Source organism: Pyxicephalus adspersus, chromosome 1 (genome assembly GCF_032062135.1).
Source record: "Pyxicephalus adspersus chromosome 1, UCB_Pads_2.0, whole genome shotgun sequence".
Taxonomy (NCBI): domain Eukaryota; kingdom Metazoa; phylum Chordata; class Amphibia; order Anura; family Pyxicephalidae; genus Pyxicephalus; species Pyxicephalus adspersus.
This window is the reverse complement of record NC_092858.1, coordinates 91,378,722-91,404,047: the sequence shown is the minus strand read 5'-3', so window position 1 is coordinate 91,404,047 and position 25,326 is coordinate 91,378,722. Positions and strand designations below refer to the sequence as shown.

The following is a 25,326-nucleotide window of genomic DNA, read 5'->3' as shown; positions in this document are numbered from 1 at the left end:
TAGCTTTGTATTCATAACCTAGTTTTTTTGTAATATTCAGCAAGCTCTACTGGAAATGTTACAATTTTTGCTTGGTCCTATGGATTTTTTTCTACGGTTTACCAAAGAATGTTTACATCTAGTCTAGTTTAACATTTTTTCCTATACTTTCTACATTGCAACAAACATTTACTGAGCATTGTTGGCCAAGTAGAGTTTAGAAAGTTGCAAACTACAAAGTCCTGGCTTTTTCATTTCATTCAGCAACATATGTAAAGATTAAATACTTTTTAATGGTTGTAGAACCTTGAAGCCTCTCTCAAAGAGCCCAGCCATGGTTGTTTTTGTGAACATTGTACCTTCTCTCCCTGATCCATTTTGTTCTCCTTCAGAAGGACAATTCATTAGTACTTATCTTCTCAGATCAATAGGAAAGGGTTTAAATCATGTTTGGTATTTATCTATTTACACAATATTCATGTGTGATTTTTCTGACTATTAGCTGATATATTAGGCGTGCGTAGTGTCAGAAAACATAATTCTGTTACAATTGCATGTATCTGCCAACAAGTGTGGTTTGATTATCTTCTTAACATTTTCCTCTTGAAAAAAAATGTTTCATTGGTGACATTATTTATACGGTTTTAGCCAATGTGTGCAAAGATATAGATTCCACTTACAACATTTGTATCTTTTTTCTGGTGACTTTACTGAAAAATAATGTGTCATCCATGGATTGGACTTTTGTCTGTGTGAAAATAAAAATATTTCCCATGGTACAAATAGACAGCCTGGTATAGTTTTAAAAGGTTAAATATATCATATATATAAATACACTTAGTGGCTGTAAAAAACAAAAATAAGTTGGACCCCCTTGGCCCTGATAACAGTTACTATATGCTGTATACTCTGCAATGATCCTATAATATCCTGGTCTTTAAGCTGTCAATGCAGAAAAATATGTATTTTACCAATATGGATAGTTGTATGCTCTCTTTTATAATATTATTGCAACCAGAAAAACTGTTAAGCCACACCATTAGTCTTGAAGTATGGTGATCCCAGGGTTGATCTGATCCTTTCCAACATGGTGAAGACTTTGATAACACCTTATTCTTGTCCATTCAACAGCTATACAGTCAAGGCAATGCCTAAATACACATTACTGACATGGATAATTATGTATTTTTAGAGTCTGCTGAATATGCTATGTGGTAAAATATGGAGTATATAGGAAATAAACAGCGACAGACAAATACAGATCTGTAACTTTATTGTCATGCAGACTAACAGTAAACTTATATTCTTAGTCTCCTATTGGAATTAAAACTATGGCATCATATACCCATCACAAAATAAATATGTGATGTATCAATAATACATTAAGTGCACCTGTACTAATATTTTCTATTATGTATATATCTATCTAATAATAATTTCTCGTGATCCCCCTGTATGGTTGTACAACTACCTTTTTAAGCCTGCCAGTGAAGGTGCGGTCCACTTTGGTGTGGTGGTGAGGCAATAATGCTCCTGAACTCACTGTCACTGTCATGTAGGCTGTGCCTGCTTGCACTACATTGAGATAAAAAAAACCTGTTGTATGGGTTGTGGGTATCAGCATTGTCACTTCTTATTTACCAGCCTGTAGTTTGTCAATCAGGATCTCACCACACCTAGTCCTGCCCTCTAATTGATTGAGAGTGCTGCCTCTGTTCCTAAAACTCCTTGATAGGAAACTTTTTTTGTTTACTGTACTTAGTGATTAGAATGTGTAAAATGCTCATCACCCATCATGTGTGCAAAAGCATACAGCTTAAGTCTCTCCCGTGTGACATATAAATGCCTACTTCAATTCAGTCACATAATACAGGTGTTGTTTTGGCAAGTTTTCAAATCTACAATGTCTTGCTGCTCCCTCATAGTTATCTTTTGTAAGTGTTAAAAGTTAGGGGAAAGTTCACCAGCATGGCGAAGTAAAATCTCCATTCTTCAGTACAATTGGTCCACAATTAAAACCATTTATTGTCCCAAATCACTCAGTATGAAAAATGGCATTGCCAAATGAAATAGCCACAACCAGATGTATGCCATGCTAACACATTTTTAGGGGTAGGCCTTCTCTGTTGGCACTGATATGATCTTTACTTATGATGTAAATTTCCTTCACCCTAGATGCCATCCCTAAGTATAGGCACTAGTAGCACATGAGGGATGACACTAGTAGTTGGATATATTGGAGAAATGGCCATTTGAGGGCTGGAGTTTGCTAGCATTGTACACTACCAAGACAATTATTGCAATTATTACACCATGCTGTTTCACTTACTTCCTATTGTTAACAGTTGCATTGTACTATAGCCTGCCATACAGTTTCACCTGTACTGCAAGCTTCCAGGGTGAATCTTTAGCTTGTAGTATTCATATATGCTGTATATGGAAATAGTTACTAGATAGACATCTAGAAGTATTTCTACATACCTGCAGCACTTTTCATTGTCTCTTTTACACACAATTCCTGATTATTTTAATTGTGATTGCGCTGGCACTTCATGTTACTGATAAGTTACCTGACCTCTTCCTATTTCCATAGATTCCTAAAGGACAGTAAGGCATGTCATCATAGTGATAGAGCAGTAGAAATGTGTGAGAAGTGGGTGACAGCAGGCAAACATAAATGCCATTCAAAAATGCTGGATAATTATCCATTTAAAATGTTTAGAGAAGTCTAGCATGCAAATTTAGGGAAGATGAAGAAAGCTTTTGTAGGTAAAGGCAACTTCCAGATTTGTTTTAAAGTCCCTTTAAATTTTTTATTAAAAAAAAACCTTGTGAGTGTGAAGACATCCCAAACATAGATAAAAGGGCATGTAGGGAGGAATTTGGTGCTATAGAGAATTTTTTTTTATCAAAGACTGCCCTGAGCAGAAGTAGCCTTTATTAAAAACAGAGGTTGTTTTGTTTTCTCAACATTCGATTCCAAGTTACTCCAGAGTTAGGGTTCAGTGTCAGCAAAATTTGACAGATCCTTGACTCATATGCTAGTGTAGACTGGATTGGCTATGTTACATTGCTATAAGACATATTTCTTCTACTTCCCCTGAACTTCTAAATACCAGATTATTCCCAATAGCTGCACATCCCAACCTATTGACATACATGAATCACGTATGGTCGCAAAGCTTGGTAAAACTCCTAAACACATTGGGCCCGATTTATTAAAGCTCTCCAAGGTTGGAGAGGATGCACTTTCAGTGAGGCTGGGTGATCCAGCAAATATGGAAGAATTTACTAAAAGTATTTGGCTATTTGGTAGCAAATATTTTCAGTCCTGCACCAGATCCATTTCAGGATTGCTGGATCACCCAGCTTCACTTATGAAAGTGTATCTTCTCCAGCCTTGGAAAGCTTTAATAAATCAGGCTCATAGATTGAGACAACTAAAACATATTGGCTATTTTTGCATACAAACCATTTTGTATGCACTATCCACCACTATATATAGTTGATGCATTATATCTTTTTCACATCTTGAGTATTGTCTGGGAGTATGTGGTTGAAGCTGACTCCCAGAATTTAGAACTAAAAAAGAACTGTTGGCTTTCAGTTTACTTTAAAAACAGGGTCCCTACAAAAACACTGTAAATCTCCCAGTGCTCTTGGTGTCTTTATGTACAAGGCTCATATTTCAAATAAGTTTATTGAAGTTAGATGTATCTTTATTTCACCTAACTACCTACTACCATATTTTTGTTAATCTTTGCAAAAAAAAAAAAAAAGTGTTTTTTTTTATACAGGGATAGTTTTCTAAGGTTTTCTTAAGTAAACCAGTGTGTCCATAAAACTGTTTTTTTGTTCGGCTGACCCCAGCAAAGGTTTCATTTAAGTCAACTAAATCAATAAGCACAAACCAAGCTCATTAATTATTTTTTTAAAATGTGTTTTCCTAACGAGTGTTAACACATTCATTGGTGTAGTACAAATCAAATATACATATTTAATAAAGACTATGCACAAAATGTGTACAGACAATAGCACATTTTACATACTTATAACAAGCTTATTGATCATTTTATAACTTAAATTTAGTTATATGTGCAGAGCAATATTATTTCAAGCCAAACTGAGGTGAGACAACCTTTATTTCCTTTGGGACAACACTACGGTTGTTGTGTGTATTAATTACAGTTATTTATTTTTTATTTTTCACCTCTGCAAAGAGACTCCAGGGATTTATGAGCGTTGCAAGTTTGGAAACATTCTAAAGCAACCAATTACCTCGACATATCACAAGGAAAATATTTCCAGCATTTATGGCAGAAGAGTTTGTTTTTTACTGCAATGTTTGAGATGATAAATTTATCCTACTATAGTACTGAGGTTATTTATAAGTTCATACATGAGAAGGGTAAGTATAGCAGGATGTGTAACATAGCTGACAGTCTAAAGAAGAAAGTGATGTGCTTACACAATCTACCATAGCCTCTATGAAAGGTAATGCAAGCTTTGATCATGAAAAGCTGCTAAATATTAGAAGGACATCTTTTTATAGGAAAATATGACTGCATGAACAAATTGTGGAACTAAAATGTGCCAAAGTCTTTGTAGCAAACACAAGAAAATAATCATTTCAAATTTTTGACAGAACACTTTTAAGAGGCATTTAGTGACAAGATTTTAAAAGCAGTGAGTTTGACAGACATTATAAATCTAAAGTGGTTCTACAAAGTTATTTTTTTTTTAGCAGAACTCCAGGATAAGCAAATATTGTCTACAAAAAGGACCCATATGTATTTTTATTCTACTTTTAGGAATTTCTTCCAGGGTAATGCAATAATTCAATGTGAATCTTTATCTTTGTACAGGAGCTTCCTGTAATAAAGACAAGTAACTGTTGCTCTCTCTTCTTGTACGGGATGACTGGTCTCAAAACTGCCCCTCTAGTTTTCTGCTGGCAGCCAATAGTGGGTTGACCTGTTAGGGTTCTGCCACAGTTCTGCTCTTTGCACTGCCACAGTAATAATGACACCATTACTAGGCTTGCATTAGGTGTATACAAAGGGGATCTACATCCTTTTGAGGCTTTTGATCAATATATTTCAAATGCCCTGAGATCAGCTTTCAAAGATGGTTTAAAAATTCAAACACTTTGAAAACAAAACATTTTTGTAATAGCGAATATTATTGCTTTCAATTACAGAATGTCCTTTTCACCTACACATGCTTGTTAAAGATGACATTTGAGCATAGGAAATTGAAGCTGCCATTGTAGATTGTTTTTGTAAGTGCAGGCTCTAGGGCTGCCAACTTTTCGTAAAATATCTTAATCAGAATTGGCAGCTTCTATACTTTTCTCTTCACTGGTTGAATTTGCCATTTTGTTTTTTATTTCATTTGCAGACCTATTTAATAAGGCAGGGAACAATGAGAAAATTATAGGAACTTACTGGAGCCAATCAGAATGGATCCATTATGCTTGTTGTCGTGTCACTAATTGGTGGCAGTGTAAAGTTTCAGTCTTTAATATATATATATATATATATATTTACATATTACTGTAGCATTAGTAATGCTGCATTAGTTCTCCATGATTTTTTATTCACAGTAACCAAGCTTTGCCGTTTACAAAGTTTTTCAGTAGTTTTTCAGGAATCTCCTTCTGTGTGTGGGTGAAGCACTTATTGCCTGATAATAAATGAGCAGGATCAGTACAGATAAATACATATATAGATGTATAGTCTGTCTAGTGATAATTATATAGCATCAGCTAAACTAATGAGAAGAATTGCCATGCAGACATACAAATTATGTGTAATTATCTGCGGATATCCTTGAGGTTAGAGCAGTGGTTTATTTGTTGGGTAAAATTAGTACTTGCCTAAAAAGAAAATTATGAATTGTGTACTCCATGAATCCCTGCTGAATTGCATACAATTGGGATATATTGACTTTTTTTCCACTATGATGGATAATGAAAGAGAAATTTGCCAATGAATGAAGACTTGCGGAAGTCAAAATGCCAGGATGAATTGGATTCTGCCAACTTTTGATTAGACAGCCTTTAATCTGACAGTACCTAATTGTGCTTGCATATACATTTTATCAACCCCTCAAACATCCTGAAAACCGGGTACTTTTTTAAAACTGAATATTGTTGAAAATTGGCTGACCCACACCTATGTGTTCCTATTAGAAAGTAATTTCAGAATTTCAAATTTCAGAAATGGAATCTTACAACAGCCAGGGATTTAGGACAATTCAATTTTGATTTTGTACCTTCATGGCACTGCTGAAACCTGTGTTTTACCTTTGTGGCAAAGCACTAACTAATATAATGCTGTAGTAATAGCTATTGCAGCTCAAATGTTTTGCTAAAACTAGTGCCATTAGAATAAATGTTTTGGCCAAAAACATTTACAGTCAAATATAACTGCTATAGACATTATTCAATTGAGTGACTGCAGCTGCAGATGAAAGCCCTGTTCTAAATAAGAAAAAATGATGTTAAATTTTTATTTACCCTAGAAATTTACACTTTAACACTTTAAATTATTCTGCAAAATCATGCACCAAGGAGTCTGTCATGAGGAATATTTGATGATGTTTGGCAGGGAATGCTTTAGCGATATGATTTAGAGAGGATTCTTTAACAAAAATAACAGAAGTCTTTTCCAAGATGAGCTACTTGTACTTGTGGGACACTTTGCAATTCAGGAGAGCTGGTATATAAACTGTATTTGTGCGTATGAGTGCAGTGAGAACATATTAGGCTCTTAAAAAGATCAACCCAGGCTCCCCACGCTCTTTAGGCCTCTGGCAGTTGCTCCCACTGCCCTTTCAAATGGTTCTGACACAACAAATATATATGATGGGCTTTTAATGGCAGATTCGAGCTTATAAGAAATGGCATACAAATTGCTGCTTTTCATGCAGATGGTATGCTTGGACTTCCATGTACTGTTGTAAGCCAGTTTGATTTCTGCACGCACAACTTGCAATTTGTCATCTTGTTTTCCAACCTGACCTGTGGGAGGACAAGATGTCCCTTAAGGACAAATAAATATAGATCTTTGGGCCAATGTTAACATGGAGAATGTTGCTTTTCTCCTACTTTATCTTAGAATGTCAGTGTTTCCACAAGATGTTCTATAACGTTTTTGCCAAATAATATATTTTATCATCCTCTAGAGAGCAATGAACCACCTATGGGTTTTGAAATATACATGAAAATGCTTGGATTTTCGACTAGTTGTAAAAAAAAAATTTGTTTCAGCTTTTTTGGAATTTTTAAGCCTCACCATGAGAATTACTAAAACTTTTGCTAGGTTTGTGATTTATTCAGTGGGCATAGTAATCCATCCATATCACGCCTGTTTTAGAGATATTAAAAAATCAGGATCAGTTATTAAATGTTAAAAAGTTTCAATATCATGCACTTTTTATCTTTTATATCTATCCAATACAGTTTATAATGAAAGTTTTTCAGCCAAGGGGCTTGCACAGCAGCTCTCAAAATAAAGAGGAAGGGGCATTAGTAGAAGCCAATTATGCTTTGTTGCATGTACATGCACCCACAGGGAACATGCCAACAAAAGAAGAAAGCAGAGTAAGCACACATGACAATGTTGTCTGTTTAGTGTTTCTTTAATGACCATTTAGTATTCTGCAGTACTGGATGTGATAGTACTGTTACCAAAGCTAGGTACACACACAAGATTATTTACAGTTTGTCTCTATTGACTCGTTTGGCAAATATCTACCATGTGCATAGTAGTTCCCCGAGTTGTAGAGCAATCCATACAGGTGGATCAAAGAATGAAAGAGCAGGTACAACCGTCATGGAAGAGAGCACAGCGGGGTGCAACTAGCTTGTTCTACTCCCTCCCCTCTCTGTAGAATAGAATGGCACTTTGTTTGCAGCATTTAGGAAAGATCGTTACCAGTGACAGAAGTCTGACATTATTTCTAGTGACAGAAATCTGACATCTGTACTGGGCTTTAAAACTTAACTCCAGGCAATTCACTTAATACACAGATAAAATACATAAAAGTGATCTGTTACATCTGCCAAATTATTTTTGTCCATCCAATCTTGAAATTTATGTCACTACACCACAAAACACAGTTCTGTCTGGCAGAGCCAGAGACCTGATTTTCTTCTGCTGCAGTTAAGCAAACGTTATCAGTCTAGTCATTACTTCAGCCTGCAAATGGGCATTGAAAGGAGAAGCAACAAAACTAATGAGATCATCTCATTCTGCAGTTTGTCACCTTTAAATTTAACATCAAAATTTTGTTCTTGGAGCAAGTCATGGCAAGAATATTTAAAAAAGGATAAAAATGGTAAAATATACATATACAAATGGTAAAAACAAATTAAAATAAGAACTATCTATAGAGGGGAAGTAGGAAGGAGTTAACAATAGGTATGCTCTGGTGCAGTTCAAGTTGCCATCAGATAACCAAACGGGTATGTAATCTGCAGTAATAGATGCAACATTGTACTATTGTAACAAAGTGGATCTAATATAGGCTTTTAGGTGTTTACCTGCCCCTTGGTTGCCTTGAAGTTCTCAACACTATGGCCTCTTTTAATATATTGATGGACACTATAGCTTCTTTTAATATATTGATGGACACTATAGCCTCTTTTAATACATTAAAACAATGAATCTTTATACCACTATACTACTTTGTAAAAAATTTAACTACTTTAGTTGCTTAAAGTAGCTCTAAATACCTCTGGCTTTGCTTGACTCCTGGGACGTTCAAACAGGTAAAACTATATCACTTTGCTATAGCATGGCCCTTTCTGCTTCGAGCACATTTCTATTGGTGAGCAAAGCAGCTCATCATAGTACTGGGCCAGTGCAAGATCCAACATTAATGCAAAGTGTAAACTACTTATAGTTCGCAAACAGCGGTGTCTGCTTTTTCAACCAGTTTAAAATGTATAAATTGCATTTAAAATAACTGCTCTGATTGTTATCCTGCAAATACCTTTCTGCTCCTGATTCCCTCAAAAAGTAAAGTTTCTGGTGTGTTCATTTCATTTTGGCTGTTGTATTACATGGTCCCAGCACCACCCTCTGTCATCTCACTGCTGCCTTGCCCGCACACATGCAATTAGAAATATGTCACTCAGCAAAGAAGTATGTGACAAAAGGTCACCGTTCTCTTCTGAAACATTCAGAAATCGGCTTCAATGGATTATATTACTAAGGTTAGTGGTAAATAGACCTGCAATTTTTAATTTAGGATAGCCACAGGGCTTCCTGAATTTAATTAGCAAATTACTAATTTCACTTGTTTCCTGGAGAAGCTTTTCAATTATTCATTTTTGTATGGGCAGATGATCATTTCAGGGATGATCATCATTCACAGTAATTTTTAGACCTTTATTTCTATAGTGGTCGTTGAAGAAGCTGATAGATCATTTCAATGTACACTTTCCTTTGTTTGTCTATGAATCCCAGTTCTCGCTGGGAAGTTCAAAGGATTTCCTGCAGTTCTATCCTGCAGTGTTCTATCTCTGCCTTTTGTCTCCTGCCAGTAGATTATAAAATACCAAACAGACATTTTTCAATTTACTGAACCAGCAACACTTATCTAAAGTGCTTAGGGATGGCCTCCTTCCTTGTCATATTGTATAGTGTAAGCTTGGGAGTCTTGGGAGGCCAGAATAATGCCTTTTACCCAACTCAGCTAAAGATTGGCAAAAGCTAGTGTATAAATCCACACCATATTAGAGTCTTGTACTCTTTGATGTTTTCTTCAGTTATATAGAGGATCCTAGTGTACCTAATAGTACGAAATGGTTATCGCCCTTCCAGGTCTTCTGACTGCTTTTCTTTACAAAGGGAAGTCAGTCACTCACCCAAACAAGGGTGAAATCCCATCTTAGACTCCTGTGTTTGGAAAATTTGTCTCCAAGTTCTGGTTACAGATCTTCATTTTGTATTCTTCCTCATTTTCTAGAATGATAGTAACAAGAACGTAGCCCAAATCACTAAAGAATTGCTTGTGATTCTGCCAGTTTCCACATTTTCTGTAATTCTGACCATGCCAACCAAGTAAGCAAACCTGGCACGGTCAATTTGGATGCCTGATCTTGTCTATTGATTATACAGAATGCCTTGCCTATTTATGATGCACCTTTACCTCTGTAGTCCGCTAGCTGCCATGCCCCACTATTCAGCAATTGTAATGATGTAGTCAGTGTTGTACTATGCCCCTTTTCCCTCTCATATCCCCGCATTTGTCTGACAGAAGCAATATACTGATGGGGAAAGTACTTCCCCACTGTGTCTTACATAGATTGACAGCCAGTCCTCCGGCAGTAAATGCACCCCCTGCTCTCAGGACTATAAGGTAGGTTGTATAATCACATTACAACAGAATAAAACTACTTAAAATGATATATAGACCTAAAAAAAAACTTTTACCTAATATAACCTATATTTCTATAATAACTTGATAATATAGATACCAATAGGCCCTCTGTTAACCAAATGAATTCAAGTCCTAAAAAATACTGATAATTGGCTGTTATGAGTTGACTTTCCATCTACATTATTATTTATTTTTATTGTAAAAGTTTGGATTGAAATTATTAGTAAAAAATTAAAATTTATTCAGGACAGTTTTACAGGGGAATTTTTATGCTTTCAACTCTTTACCATATTGCCTTTTCAGAATCATGCTTATAGAGTTACATTTGCTGTTTAAGAAAGCTAACAGAGTAGTCTCCAATACAATAATTTCACAAATATATTATTGATTTTGACACATTTAGTCGACTTACAATAAATTTTTATTTATCTATGTTTTCTTTGGGTAAAGTTGGTGTAAAACACAAATTTCTTTTCAGTAGTATTACAAATTCCAACTCTCAGTTTCCGAGTACTCATTTCTGTGGATCATAAACTGGTATTTCTAAACTGATCTAAACCAGAGAAATAACTAGCACCCATAAAGCTGTGTCAATGAGCTTTCAAGCAGATTTTGCATCCCATACACATACAAAACCCACCTGAAGAAGATCAAATGGAGTTCAGAAAAAGGCAACTGCAGATCAAATGCAGCTTATCAGTGATATCCAAATTAACTTTAAATCCTCTAAAACTGATGCCAAACTGATCCATCTAGGTCCAAAGCCTGTTGACAGAGACTCATAATGCAGAAGGCACTTCCCTCCTATGTTTAAGATACAACAGATGCAGATACAACATTTTCATTGGTATGAGGTACCAAACATTGTTTGCTGGTCATCGTTTGCAAATAAAGGATAAATAGTTGAACATAAAGTTTTGTGTTGGTTATAACTAGAGATACCATCAGCTCCTTGTTTAAAAACAGTCTTGTATATCGAGACCAATGTTATTTGTAAATTTGTGGGTTTGAGCGTAATCCAGTTCTCTAGTTGTGACGGTGATAAATCAAGATCTTTTTGCTTGTTTCAGGTAATATATACAGTAGAGCCAGTACTAAATAAACCTGTCAATAAATAATAAACAACTTACAATGAAAAGCAGCCAGCTGAGTTCTAGCTGGTGGTTATGTTGCTCCCAACATGGAAACTATTACAGCTACATCTTCAAGCAGTCTGTTTGAACCTCCTGGGTTTGTACCACAGGGATGTGTGACTACAGCAGGTTCTTAAGTCTGTCAAATCCTTTTTAGTAATATCTCTGTGTGCTTAGGTATGTGACCTTCAGCTATTTATCACTCAACCTGATTTGTGTGTATAAACGTAAACTTGGCAAATGGTAGACAATTGTTATGGCTTAGTTGCTGGTTGTTTTTTTGTATTTGAGTTTATAGCTCAAGAAAGTTAGTAACTTTTTTTATTATGTTTGTAAAAAAAAATCTATAAATTGTTTTACTTCAAAGGCCTGGTCTGTCGATTATTCCTTCAGTTTTTAATATTCGGGATGGGTTAGAGCTTCTACCAGGTTGGTATTGCTGTCTGTGAGCCCCTGGGGAAGTTTGCTATCACTTTCTTTCATTGCAGTCTTTAATACAGGAAGATACAAGCAACAATACTAAAGATTAGAGAAAAAATTAGGAGCAGTAGTGCCACATCAAGAGGTTACATTCCAAAGGCTGTCCATTTCACATAAAATATAAATGCCAAATTTGTAGATGTAGCCAACTGCCCACTTTTTCACTCTGATTTTAAAGTAGCTTTAGAAGCTTTAAGTTATCAGTGTTATCAGAGAACTCACAACTCATGTGTTATCAGTCCTTAGAAATGAGAAAATGTTATCTTTCTACTCTACCATAAAGTCATTTTGTTGCTGCCATTTTCCTCAATGGAGAAATTTTACATCATATTCTTTTTTTTTTTTACACACTGTCCCAGGACAATGTGGGATAAAAGGGTCATAGGTAGCTATAAAAAGTCATCAGAGGATTTACCCTTCTTTAAACACAGTTTCCAAATCAAAAATAAAGTTTTGCTAAAAATTTAGCTTAGATCTTTTGTTGAATTTAATTGAAATTAGAATACAATACTCCTCGTTTTTAAGATGCCTTATTTAGAATTTGTTGGAATTTCCAAATTTTCCTTTTTTCAGGAAAAAATATGTAAAGGGGGTGACAAATGTGCTGTATAGTTCCACAGTTATACATGTATATAATGCAATGCTTTCAGAAGGCTTCTAGGGATATTTTGAAGCAAAAGCATCTTGGAAAGTCCTGGCTGCTGTCCCATATGATCCCATCTGTCACATTCCAAATGTTATATTTTCCACTAGTACTAAAAGAAAGTACAGATAGGATGTCTGGGTGTAGTAATTTCTGTGTATGTTGGAAAGAAATTGCACTCCACAGACCTTGTTAATTATGATGATGGTCAACACAACTTAAATCGATTTGGCTATTTCTATAAAGACGGCTACTACATAGCTTAATGTCGTGAGGTGTTAAACAGGGTCTAAAACATTATGGAGCCTCGCTCCATGACTAAAATATGCTAAGAACCTTATTTGATGAGCCACATTGGGCTAATTTAGTACCAAAGGCAGCTTTAGCTAACCATTATCATAACCAAGAGCACAACCAGTCCCTATTCTACCACATCTTTCTCTGCAGTCAATCTACTACACACAAGCTAGTTAAGGTTTAAAAAAATCTATGCACACTCTTTACTGTATTGTTGGAAGGTTACAGAAAAGGTACAGCTTTGAGATAATTTGATTTTGGCACACAGAGGAATTATATCTAATATTTAGGATGTGCTGGTAAGTGTATTGTTCGAAAGTTGAGAAAAACTTGAAAATTAAGTGTTGTGCTACACTTCTGTTATGTCAGAGGCCCTTTGCACTTTTAAGTTTTATTGGAAAAACTATCTACCTTCACCTGGCAGCCTGGAGACCATCTCTGAATATAGAAAAATGATCCCTACTGTGATAATAAATTAAAAATGGAGCAAAGGATGTTCCTTTCCATTCACACTGACTGTTACTATTGTTTGCAGTACTACTACTATGTGATGACTAAAGCAAGAAAACTACCACTTTTCCTATTTTTGAAATACCTAAATATTTATATGCTGATTTTTTTTTGGTTTTGCTGAAAATCATTCAGTTCAGAAGCTCAGGCAGTTATGATTTATGTATCATATGAATCTACAGATTAGACAAATCTACATGTACATATTCAGGCGAAACAAAAAAAAAATGCGCAATTCGCCGCTTTGCCTAATTTGCAACGCAATTTGCTCATCACTGCTACTAATGATCTCGTGGTTGCTGATCAACCATCTGGCATTTTTCTATTTTAAAGTTGTGCATTTAAATGGAAAACTAGCTTGTCTTTCTTTTATGAATATCATTTCTTTCAATGGTATCACTGTGGTGTAATGTCATAAAAATAATCAATTTTCCATTTTATTTCAATACAGAAATTTTGCTTTATTTTACTTATAAATTTTGCTTTATAAGTATAGCAACTTATTATTTTATATTTATTGCCGCCTCCTATTCATTTTGATGGTACTTTTCTGTTTGCAAAAGCTATTTTTTAGTAACCAGATGTTAGTGACAGTTGTGGGTGTGTGGAATTATGAAGCACAAAAAGCAATGATGATATGCTATAACCATTTCCAGCCCAATCACAAACATTTTTTCTACTAATGTGGGATGATAACCAATTTGTTTGTGTGGTTACTATATTTTGCAAATCTTCATGCAAAACCTTCAATTTTTCAGCATTTTCTAAATGCGGTTTGACTTCATCTTTACAACATATTAGTAATCAGAAACTTCTGCTGAAGAACGATTTGAATCATCAGTCCATTTTAGCTGCGTTGTCCAAATGCATCAAAATTTTCTAAATAGTATCAACCTTAAAGTTAACTGTAGCACATAAAAGGTATGAAGATCTACTCTGCAAATCTTCCACTTGGACAGTACTCTTCTACACCCTAGTTCAGACTTTCTCAACCTAATTAACATGAAGGAACCCTTGAAATAACTTTCAGGTTTTCCAGGAACCCCTGGTATAGTTACTATATCCATATCCCACAGTACATTGGGAAGGTCAGTGGGAAGAATGCCTCCTAAATTGTTAGCCATTGGGAGGAATGTCACCCCTACAAAAAGCCAAAAGGGACATTGGTGTCAGTGGTAACTGACCTTAAAGACACAAACTGCTCATTGTTCAAGGAACCCCTAGCAAGCTCTGGAGGAACTCCTAGGGATCCACTGTATACTGATTGAGAAACACTGCCCTAGATTGACACATATACATATTTTTATTTATATGGGAAAGCTAGTTCTATAGAGGCTGATGTGCTGTATGAATAAACAATTATACATCAAGTAGGTGAAATAGTATCCACATATTTGGGACAGTTTAGGTGGACAATTCAAAACCTAAGCTTCCTTTTACATGTCATGCCAAACTTCGATAATTCTTCCCATTGTTCTTTGATTAAAAAGTATAATCAATACATACTGCTTTTTTGAATCTCATTGACCACCAAGTGAGGAGATTTAGACCTTTTCAAGGTTATAAACTCCCATTATTAAACAAAGCAGTAACTATTCATCTTCCTATATCAGCCAGACCACACCTTGACCTAAGTAAGCAATCGTATTCACCCAAGCTGATGTTAAGAGTTTAGCTATTAGTAAGAGTGTTCTCTTTAATGCTTTTAGTAAAATAGAGCTCATGTCTTTACTGTACAGATAGTCCCCGGGTTAAGGACATCCGACATACGGACGACTCCTAGATACGAACTGGGCTTCCCTGCTCCCTCCTGCGCAGGACGGAGGCTTGATAGGGGACAGTTTGCATGACTTGCAGAAGAAATCTTTTGCTAAACACAGCTGAGACTGAGCTCTTTGGCAGGCTTGTAACTCTTTAATGAGCAAGACAAACTATCTATCCTATCTGCATTTATTAAAATATTCTACCTGTTCCGACTTACATACAAATTCAGTTTAGGAACAAACCTACAGTCCCTATGTCGTATGCAACCCAGGGATTACCTGTACTATATATACTATGCCTTCTCCATATAATAGACATATTTAGTCAGTTCTAGACATTCATACTACTGGATTCATGTGGCATCCATAGATTCAGATGAGATTACAATTTTAGAAGAACTGCAGAGAGAGCACTATTTGCACAAAGTCACTGTTACATGAATAACAACTAATGGGGTATTGCTGCACTGGTCATCTGTATCTCAATCTATTCTTTAGAGATGCAAGAAATAAAGTTATCAGACAGGTACAGCTGGGAAAAACATATTTATCTGTGTACTGGAAAACAATCAGTTACTATGAATACAGTACCTCTGGTTACCATGTATGATTATCTCCCATCACTTCCCCTTGTGTCTGCTTAAAGTACTTCTGGGCTATTTCTCACTTGATCTTTTACACTGCTGAAATTTCACCAGCGGATAGACTAAGCCATTTATTTTCAGCTTGTACATTGAAAATTCCTTTCTGAATTCTCTTTCTCTGCAGCAAGTCTAATAAGGTTTCTGTTTTACACTGCTGGAATTGATTTGGATAATGAGCACAGTGGAGTGGATGCGTACATTGCCTTTTCCATTCACCAAGCTAAAGCAATGCTTGAGTGCAGGACAGACCTGCCATGTGTAAAAGCCAACCAGTGTGAATGCACTAAAATGGCAGCTTTCTTCTTCTTGTTAAAATAAAAGAAGATCAGCTTAATTGTACTGTTATTGCATCCCACTAATAGCTTTTATATCAGGTCTGTGTCTTTATGCTTCTAGTCAGCTCCTCAATGAATAATGAATGCATGCACTTACCTTGTCATTCCCAATTCATAAATACCTTTTACTCAATGTCTAAGTGTAGACTGTACTGTATGGGTAAACCACATTTAGCTGCCCCCTATTAAAGGTTAATATTGGGAGAAATGACTTTTTTTTCTCCTTTTTTTACAGGAGTTTGTTTCTGGTAGTGTTTCCACACTACGTGTAGTGTCCAAAGAAGGTTTCCATCCCAAACACCAGTTTAATAGACACTTTTTAGTGCTTTTGTAAGCTTTAAAAGCACAATCTGCTTTTTAAAGGGTTTTTTAAAGGGTTTTTTTTTTAAATTAGGGGTTACTGCCTGCTACCACTCCCAGTTGCCTAACAGTTGCTAGTAGGTATCTGGGAGCAGTAAACCCCACTTTTTTTTTTTTACTGCTAGTCTGAACTTAGTCTTTCCCTTTAAAATGTTTATCACTGCTTGTAATGGTTTTGTTGAGCAATAGAATATTACGCTTTTATTAAGTAATGTTTAAATTTCTGTATAGTACCTGCCAACTTTGTTGGCATCATAATTTGAATTTCTAAAGGAAGTCTGTCAGAAAGGTACAAAGGCTGCCATTGTTGATTTGCTTTTCAAGGCTAGGACCCAAAATATCTATGGCAGCTAAGTCAAAGATATTTTTCTTTTTTTTTTTTGGTTTTTGGCACATGGTTAAGACCTCAGCTTCTCAGTCCTCTTTCCACATTATGCCCCAGAGACAGTGCTGGAAGTGGAGAAAAGCTCACCAGACCAGATCTACTAGACCTTTTTAACAGGTACTTGAAATACCTTTCATGTCTTCAGGGAACTCATGGTCAGTAGGAAGAATAACTATTACATTGACTGCCTGTGGGAAAAATGTCACCCTTACAGCCAAAAAGATTATTGACCTCAGAACTGACCTGAGAGTCACAAACTGCCCATTGCTCATGGAACCCCTAGGAACCACTCCAGAGCAAAGGGGTCAATTAGGGTTTACTGTTTATTGATAATTATTTCATAGTGTATATGGCCCCTATATCTGCTCTTGATCCTCATCTATATATTGCCTGTTACATTTTTTAATATTTACTGGTGCTACTAAATCTTTGTGAGTATTCATACTATTATGGTAACTTGACGCAGTAGGGATAAATACTAATGCAATAGGAAGGTCCGTGCTCATCCTGGGGGAACTGTAAAGCCAACAGATTTACATGGAACCAGTTAGAGTAGATTTGGTCAAACTGCATCAAACTGTCATCTGACACGTCTCATAAAAAGGGCTATTCTAAGGGTGTGCACAAAAAAACACTCATAGCTTCAAATGTGACACAACAATGTTCAAAGTAAGCTCACCCAAAGCAACCACCTAAAAACAAACCTTTATTCAGTATCTTCAATGGCAAACACCGAGGTTCAATTTGGCTTTCACCACTTACAGTACAGGTTTTGTATACGTTATTTTTTAATACGTTAAAAAAAAATAGCTAATTAATCACACATGGCAAATTTAGCAATTTCTATAGATCTGCAAAACATACATAATAGCTATCTGTTAGTTAAATGTCATGTATGGCTCATGTTATTTTGTGCATCAATTTGTTTTTTTGTTTTTTTTACTTAACTATGCTGCTACAGAAATGCAAATATAAGCAATGAGTGAATCAGAAAACATCGTTTTGGACGTTAGGCTTTAACTGTGATGACATTTCCCTCCTAGACATTTTATCACTTTGATTTATTGATCATGTAATAGCACAGTGATTAAAAATGTATGTTCTTAGTAATTAGTTGCATTCTGTAAAATGCTTGACATCTATCCTTTCATAAATGAACTAAACTGAAACCCTGGAATAGCTTGAGTTAGAACTATAGATTTGAGTTATTTATTTTCGTTTGTTACATATAGGCTTGTATTTGTTCATTATTTCCAAGAGAAGACCCAGATTTCATCTGTCATGCATGCAAGTATTTGTCAAGTATGCAGTATCATTTCCTTGATTTGCAGTTAAGATTCTACTTTTGTGTCAAGGGTAGGACTGCTCTACCTATTTTTCACTTTTGCTACTTCTATACCCCTCCATACAATAGTCAACAGTTATTCTGTGCACAGTGAATGACAGTTTAAGTGAAGTTTTGGCAGATGGAATTAGGTTACTTTTTCCTCCCCTCTATAATTTCTGTATTGTCAGTGTGCACAATTTATTAAGAGACAAGGACACAATTCATGTATCTCTTGCTATTTTGCGGCTGTCATTTGGTGAGCTATCATCATTGTTGTAAGTAAAACTGTAAGAGGTAACTTATGTGTCAGTAAGAGAAGTGAGGGGTGCTGAATGTGTTTCCCAGAACTAGCATTGCACTGTGTGGCTTTCCTAACAGTTTATGGAGGTTTGTAAAGGGGTAGTAAGGAGGGAACAGGTTTTTCTCTGATAAGATGAATCAATATATTATTTATGCTGTGCTGTTATGGTGTTGTAAGGATAAGTGAGCCGATATGGCTCAGTTGCTGACACTATAAAGGAAAATTTCTACAAGCACAAAAACCCTGAACTAACCCATATTTTTTAATTGCTGCCATAGAGAGTACCAAAGAGTCAAAGTGTATATAAAGCATTTTTTTGCAAACAGGAGAATGCCAGTGAGATTCACTATTCAATGTATCCTTCTAACTGCTGTTAGTGGAATTAAAAGTGATGGGCACGTCAAAAAATACAGGATTTGTAGGGACATCTGTTCCAGTGATCACCAAGAGGACATTCAGGAAGTAAAGTAAAGGATCACAAATGTGAAAAACCAAACCTGTTAATCATTCCCTACTCTATTCAAAATGAAAAAAAATGAAATTTTTTTTACTCTTTAATATTGCTGCCATGGGGCACCAAGTTCCTTGCAATAAATATCTGTACCTGGACTTTATGTGGCATGTGTCTGTTTTAGTGGCTTTCACCAAATATTTCAGTGTCTTCAAGCATTAGACAAGCATAATGGGTAATTACAGGCTGTCCCACTGTGTTTTTCTATGTAGTGATATGCATGTATAATTGGTGTAGAATAATAGGATTGTAATCTCATCTGAATAAGGTACTGGTGTACGTCTCGAGAAAGTATTTCTAATTTCCTAATTATATATCAAACATCCTGATAAGAAGACCAACAAGTACTAGGGATGATATGGCATGTGCAGGAACAAAGCATACCTCAAACGCCCAGCCACAAATGTCATCTGTACCATAGCCCTTTTTGTATTTATCATGGGGAGAGATAGGAACAATTTTAGAATAGAATATTAGTATGAACATTTTTCAAATTAGGCAGCTGGGATTTTTTTTAGGCATGCATGTAGATTATTAGTTCACATTTCCATCATAACCCTGTTTGCCCATTCCTTTGCTGCTTATGTAAGAGGGTTCTATGTTGATTTATTGACCTTCAATGCAAAGTGCCACATCTGCAGCTTTTACCCCATTAGTCATTTTTCAGAAATGACTGCCATTCACGTAGCAAGCTTTTAAAACACATGCATACATAAATCTACATATACTTGTATTTAGGTATGTGCATAATTATTTTAGAATGTCCTATATACACAGTCTTCTCTACATGTTTTATTTATGTTTGAGGTTAATATTTTCTGTGTCTATGCTGTATTATAAACAGAATGATGATTGTTCATCTAAATGTTACATTACTGGTAGCATTTACCTTCAAATGAGTAATACAAAAGTGGAGGATGATTAAGCTAAGATGGAGATAGGAAAATGTGGCAAAACAATGCAATAAAGCATCCCCCATTGTGGAAAGCTGGGTTTATTTAACAAATAAATGGTAAAAATGGTGCAGTAAGGTGAGTGTGGCAGAACTGTGCTGATTTTTCTGTGCTGAGCACCAATTAGAGATCATTGTTGTCAGGTAGAACTAATAGGCTAATAATGGTTCCAAAACTGGCAGAATCTTTATTTTAAAGCCTAAGTAAATAAAATATAATGGCAAAGAGAGGAATCAAGATGGTGATATTCACTGGTTAGGCAGTGAATCCTGGAGGTTGAGCCAAGATTGAAGAGCTGCAGAGGCTCTGCGGTTGTAGTTACAGTTCCATGATCACATATTGGGTGTTAGCACTACACACTGCTATGCTGGTCAGTACTCTATTTTCCTCTGCATGCTTCTCTATTGCTATGCATATCATTGCACCACCCTGCATGTCATCCTTTTCTTTATACTGCATGTTTATCTCATACGAATATAAACTGTTATAACTGTAAATATACCATTTTTATTCCATCCTGTTTAAAGATCATTTTTAATTAATCAAAAATCAATGATAAAACTAAACTTTACTCAAATGTTGTACACGTTACTTCATTTAGAACTGGCTTGGACTTTGATTTTACAGTATATACATTTATTGATTACTGTTGAATACTTTACTGGAATTTGAAATGGCATAAAACCAACTGCATTGTATGTATATATCTGTATATATAAACTGCAAATAATGTGTATTGATTTCAAATAAATGCAAAGGAAATTATACTCCTCAAATTTTTCAAAAGTGTCAGGTAAACAGAAAATTAACTAATAAAGAAACAAGCTCTAATAAAAATTTGAAATATTAAAATAAATAAAATATTGGATCTTTATGATAAAGGAAATGTATAGACAAGCAAGAGGTGATGAAACATTTGCTTCTTTTCAAGTTTCATGTTTTGGATGAGCTGCATTGTTCTTTTTAAATAAGATAATATAGAGAGGTGCTGAAAGATTTGTTCCTGTTTTTTGTAAAAAATAAAGTAAAGAAAACATTAAAGGTTAAAAGATATAATGTCGCCTGATGTTTTTAGATAGTATTTTAAATGATTGCCCTGATTTGTATTGCATTTCTTTTAGAAAATATTAGCAATTGATAATTAGAGGGCCTTACATAAGAGTTACCCAAAATGCCTAATTTTTGTTATTTAGTTTGCTAATTCTGCTTTTCAAATCTGCAATAGATTTCTTCAAATTATTCCCTATTATTTGGCAAATATTTTCAATCTTTGACCAAATCAATTACCGGATTGCTGGATCACCCATGTTCTCAAATGATTACTAATTTTATCCAGTCTTGGAGAGTGTTAATAAATTGGACCCAATGTGTCTCATTGGTAAGATTTCCCTGTGCTTCCAATCCCAAATACTTAACAGGAAGCTAGGAGAATTTTCTCACTGGAAACTATCTTTCATACCTGTTTACAATGACACTAGAATGAACAAACACTGTTCAGTTTTATGGAGGGGGGGAGCAGAATGCACCCTGCTGTGTCATTATCCATAGGAAAATGATAATGATTGTCCCTGGTCAGTACTTAGTGATCCGCTACAACAGACTACAAAACAACGTGGAGGGGCAGGATCATATTGATCATTTTTCATGGGTGACAATTATCTAGTCGGTCTATATAACCTTAGAGTAAATGGGCCTGATTTATTAAAGCTCTTCAAGGCTGGAGAAGATACACTTTCACTGGTGAAGCTGGGTGAGCCAGCAAACCTGGAATGGATCTGGTCCAGAATTGAAAACATTTGCTAACAAATGGCAAATTAGTTTAAAGAAATACATTCCAGGTTTGCTGGATCATCCAGCTTAGAGAGCTTTAATAAATCAGGTCCATTTACTCTAAGGTTACATAGACCGACTAGATAATTGTCACCCATGAAAAATGATCAATATGATCCTGCCCCTCCACGTTGTTTTGTAGTCTGTTGTAGCGGATCACTAAGTACTGACCAGGGACAATCATTATCATTTTCCTATGGATAATGACACAGCAGGGTGCATTCTGCTCCCCCCCTCCATAAAACTGAACAGTGTTTGTTCATTCTAGTGTCATTGTAAACAGGTATGAAAGATAGTTTCCAGTGAGAAAATTCTCCTAGCTTCCTGTTAAGTATTTGGGTATTTGTTTTCAATTCTGGACCAGATCCATTCCAGGTTTGCTGGCTCACCCAGCTTCACCAGTGAAAGTGTATCTTCTCCAGCCTTGAAGAGCTTTAATAAATCAGGCCCATTTACTCTAAGGTTATATAGACCGACTAGATAATTGTCACCCAAGACAAATGATCAATATGATCCTGCCCCTCCACATTGTTTTGTAGTCTGTTGTAGCGGATCATTAAGTTCCCAATGACACAGGTCATTGTCCGGTTTATAAGATTTACCAGTTGATAACTGGGCTTATTTCTGTTCCAGTTTTGAAAGGTTATTACAGTTGTATTCCAGAGCTACATTCTTAAAAAAGATAAACAATAAATCAAAGTGTTTTAAACAATAAGTGTATACTGCCTTTTTAGTGATATTAATTCACTTTATTGGGGTTTCTAATAGAAAACATGGCACATGCTCTCCGATTACAATAATGCTAATATAAAAAAAAATTAACTTTGAGGAGTATAATATCTGTAAACATTTTGCTATATATTTTGAAAATTGTACTTGATTTTGAACTTTGATTTGTCAAAACTTGGGAGGTTTACCCTTTAAATCTAAAGTCCTAAAATATGCTTTATTACACAGAAATTATTTATATAAAACATCCTAAAATTGACTGATTGAGATCAGTAAAGCCCTGGTCACTAAGTCTTTATTAGTGTATATAATCAAACTTTGTTAAACCTAATGAGGCAGTAATGTGAGTACCAATTGATATGCAAGATATTTCTATGCAGCAGTGACCTTTGCTAATTTGATAAAACAGGACCTAATACATTTAAGAGTTCACTGCTGATTTCAGATACTTCAGAGCCATCTAGGCCTGTATATATTATGCTCAAGAAAAGATATTTGAAAACAATAACTGCCAATATATATATATATATATATATATATATATATATATATATATCACCACAGGTTTCAAGTGCAATTTTCAGATATAATGCTATAGATTTACAAATCAGATAGGAGCATGCACCAATGCAGTTATAATGGAATATCACATGGTGTATGTGTGCATATATTATTATACATTAGAAGTACATTCACTTTGCAGTAAAAAAGTGGAAAATAAGTGATGTCCACCAATGAGGTTTCTTTTAGAGATCTTTTTTAATTCAGGTCATTGAACCATGCTCTTGGGGCACAACCCATATGTTCTTCAAGATATTGCTGCCAATTAATATTTAGGACCTTTTCCACTGAACATCCTTTGCTTTTCCACTACTCCTATACCGTACAGTACAGTTTACTGGTATAACCATATTGCTGCTTACATTAGTCTGAGTTGTAACCATCTTAAAAAATTAAGTTCAGCTAACCACTGGTCTGGTATTTGTTTGCAACTCTTAATTCTTTTACAGTTTCCTGCTTCTTTAATTTCACCACACCATCGGGAAATGTGCTTTCTCCTAACTATCCTGAAGAATACAGCAATCACCTTCACTGTGTGTGGCTCATCATAGCCAAACCGGAGAGCCGCATCCACCTGGCCTTCAATGACTTTGACGTAGAGCCTCAGTTTGACTTCTTGGCAGTAAAAGATGGTGGATCTCCAGAGTCACCTGTCCTTGGCACATTCTCTGGGAACCAGGTTCCCCCATCGCTGACAAGCAGTGGCCATGTATTAAGATTGGAATTTCAGACTGACCATTCCACTGAGAAGCGTGGATTCAATATAACATTTACCAGTGAGTATACCAATTGTAAAATATGAGTGAGTATCCAATTGCACCTTCCTGTATATGACTATGTTAAATCTAGGACTATAGCACAATGATAAAATCCAATTCTGGTGATTGCATTGCATGGTATAACTAAGTTATTTTTCCACCAGGGTATTAAGCATTAATATTCCTATTATTTATATTAAAAACTAAGAATTATACATAGTTGCACACTGTATAGAACTATACATAGTAAACTCTTGCACACTGTGTAGAACTATACATAGTAAACTATTGCACTCTGTATAGAACTATACATAGTAAACTATTGCACACTGTATAGAACTATACATAGTAAACTATTGCACACTGTATAGAACTATACATAGTAAACTATTGCACACTGTATAGAACTATACATAGTAAACTATTGCACACTGTATAGAACTATACATAGTAAACTATTGCACACTGTATAGAACTATACATAGCAAACTATTGCACACTAGCTCTTGATAAACATACTGTATAAGGCTCACAGTGCCAGTTATTTAGGTCTGGCTGCCTAAGTCCTATTTATTGAGTAGAACGGTCATTCACTATTTAATGCAGATCACTGTGACATTATGAGGCCCAATGTGACATTAAGAGACCAAATGTGCTATTGTGTAGATGTCTGCAATGCAGCCCCAGAGCAAATGGTGGCATCACAAAATACGTTTCAAATAACTACTGTATCTGCAGCTGTTCTTGTGACCGAGTGAGTATCAAATAGAGTTTCCTATTTATGTGACTTCCTACGGTGATAATGTTGTTGTGACAATGCCTCTGTGAGAAACTGGCACAGAATATCTGACCTTGCTGTACTCTGCCAAGAATTCTCAGACACAGCAGCCCAATGTAGCATGGAGGCTTAGTCTTGGTATATTTTTTTCGAAAGAAATATTCGTGTTCGATTTGCTGAAAGTGCATTTAATTGGACTCAATGAAGGTGACTAAGCTGAGTTAATATTTGGCACTGCTGGGAATTATTTATTCATAAATGTATAGCAATATTCATCTTATGCATGAAATAAAATTGCGTTAACCCAGCATTAAATAAAGATAGAGGTAAGCTACAGCAAATAAAAATCAGCATTAATTAGAAGATGCATTTAGCTAGACATTCCATTATAGAGTGTGATTCATAAAACCATTTTCAGCCACAAGTTGACGTTAATCCAAATGACCTGCCTGATGGATTGTAAATAGTATACGTTATTTATGATCTCCGTAGCCAGTCTAATCTCATCCCATGTAGTGTACTGTGACTATTGTACTGTATTGAAATCTGAACTCATTTATATCAATAGTTTTATGAAGCTGTGTTAATAAATAGATATGGTTATGGGGCACAGTTGCCTTCCATCAAATGGTACTCATGATCATTCTATAATTAGTA

General features: G+C 35.4%; 1 protein-coding gene across 2 annotated transcripts in view; it reads left to right on the top strand.

Annotated features, from left to right (window-relative positions):
• CSMD2 (CUB and Sushi multiple domains 2) overlaps positions 1-25,326 on the top strand; it is a 576,326-nt gene that overhangs the window by 406,653 nt on the left and 144,347 nt on the right. For both annotated transcript variants that reach the window (XM_072418831.1, XM_072418823.1), the window contains one exon: positions 23,583-23,909. In XM_072418831.1, coding sequence (XP_072274932.1) covers positions 23,583-23,909 — 327 coding nt within the window. The remainder of the gene's footprint in view (positions 1-23,582; positions 23,910-25,326) is intronic.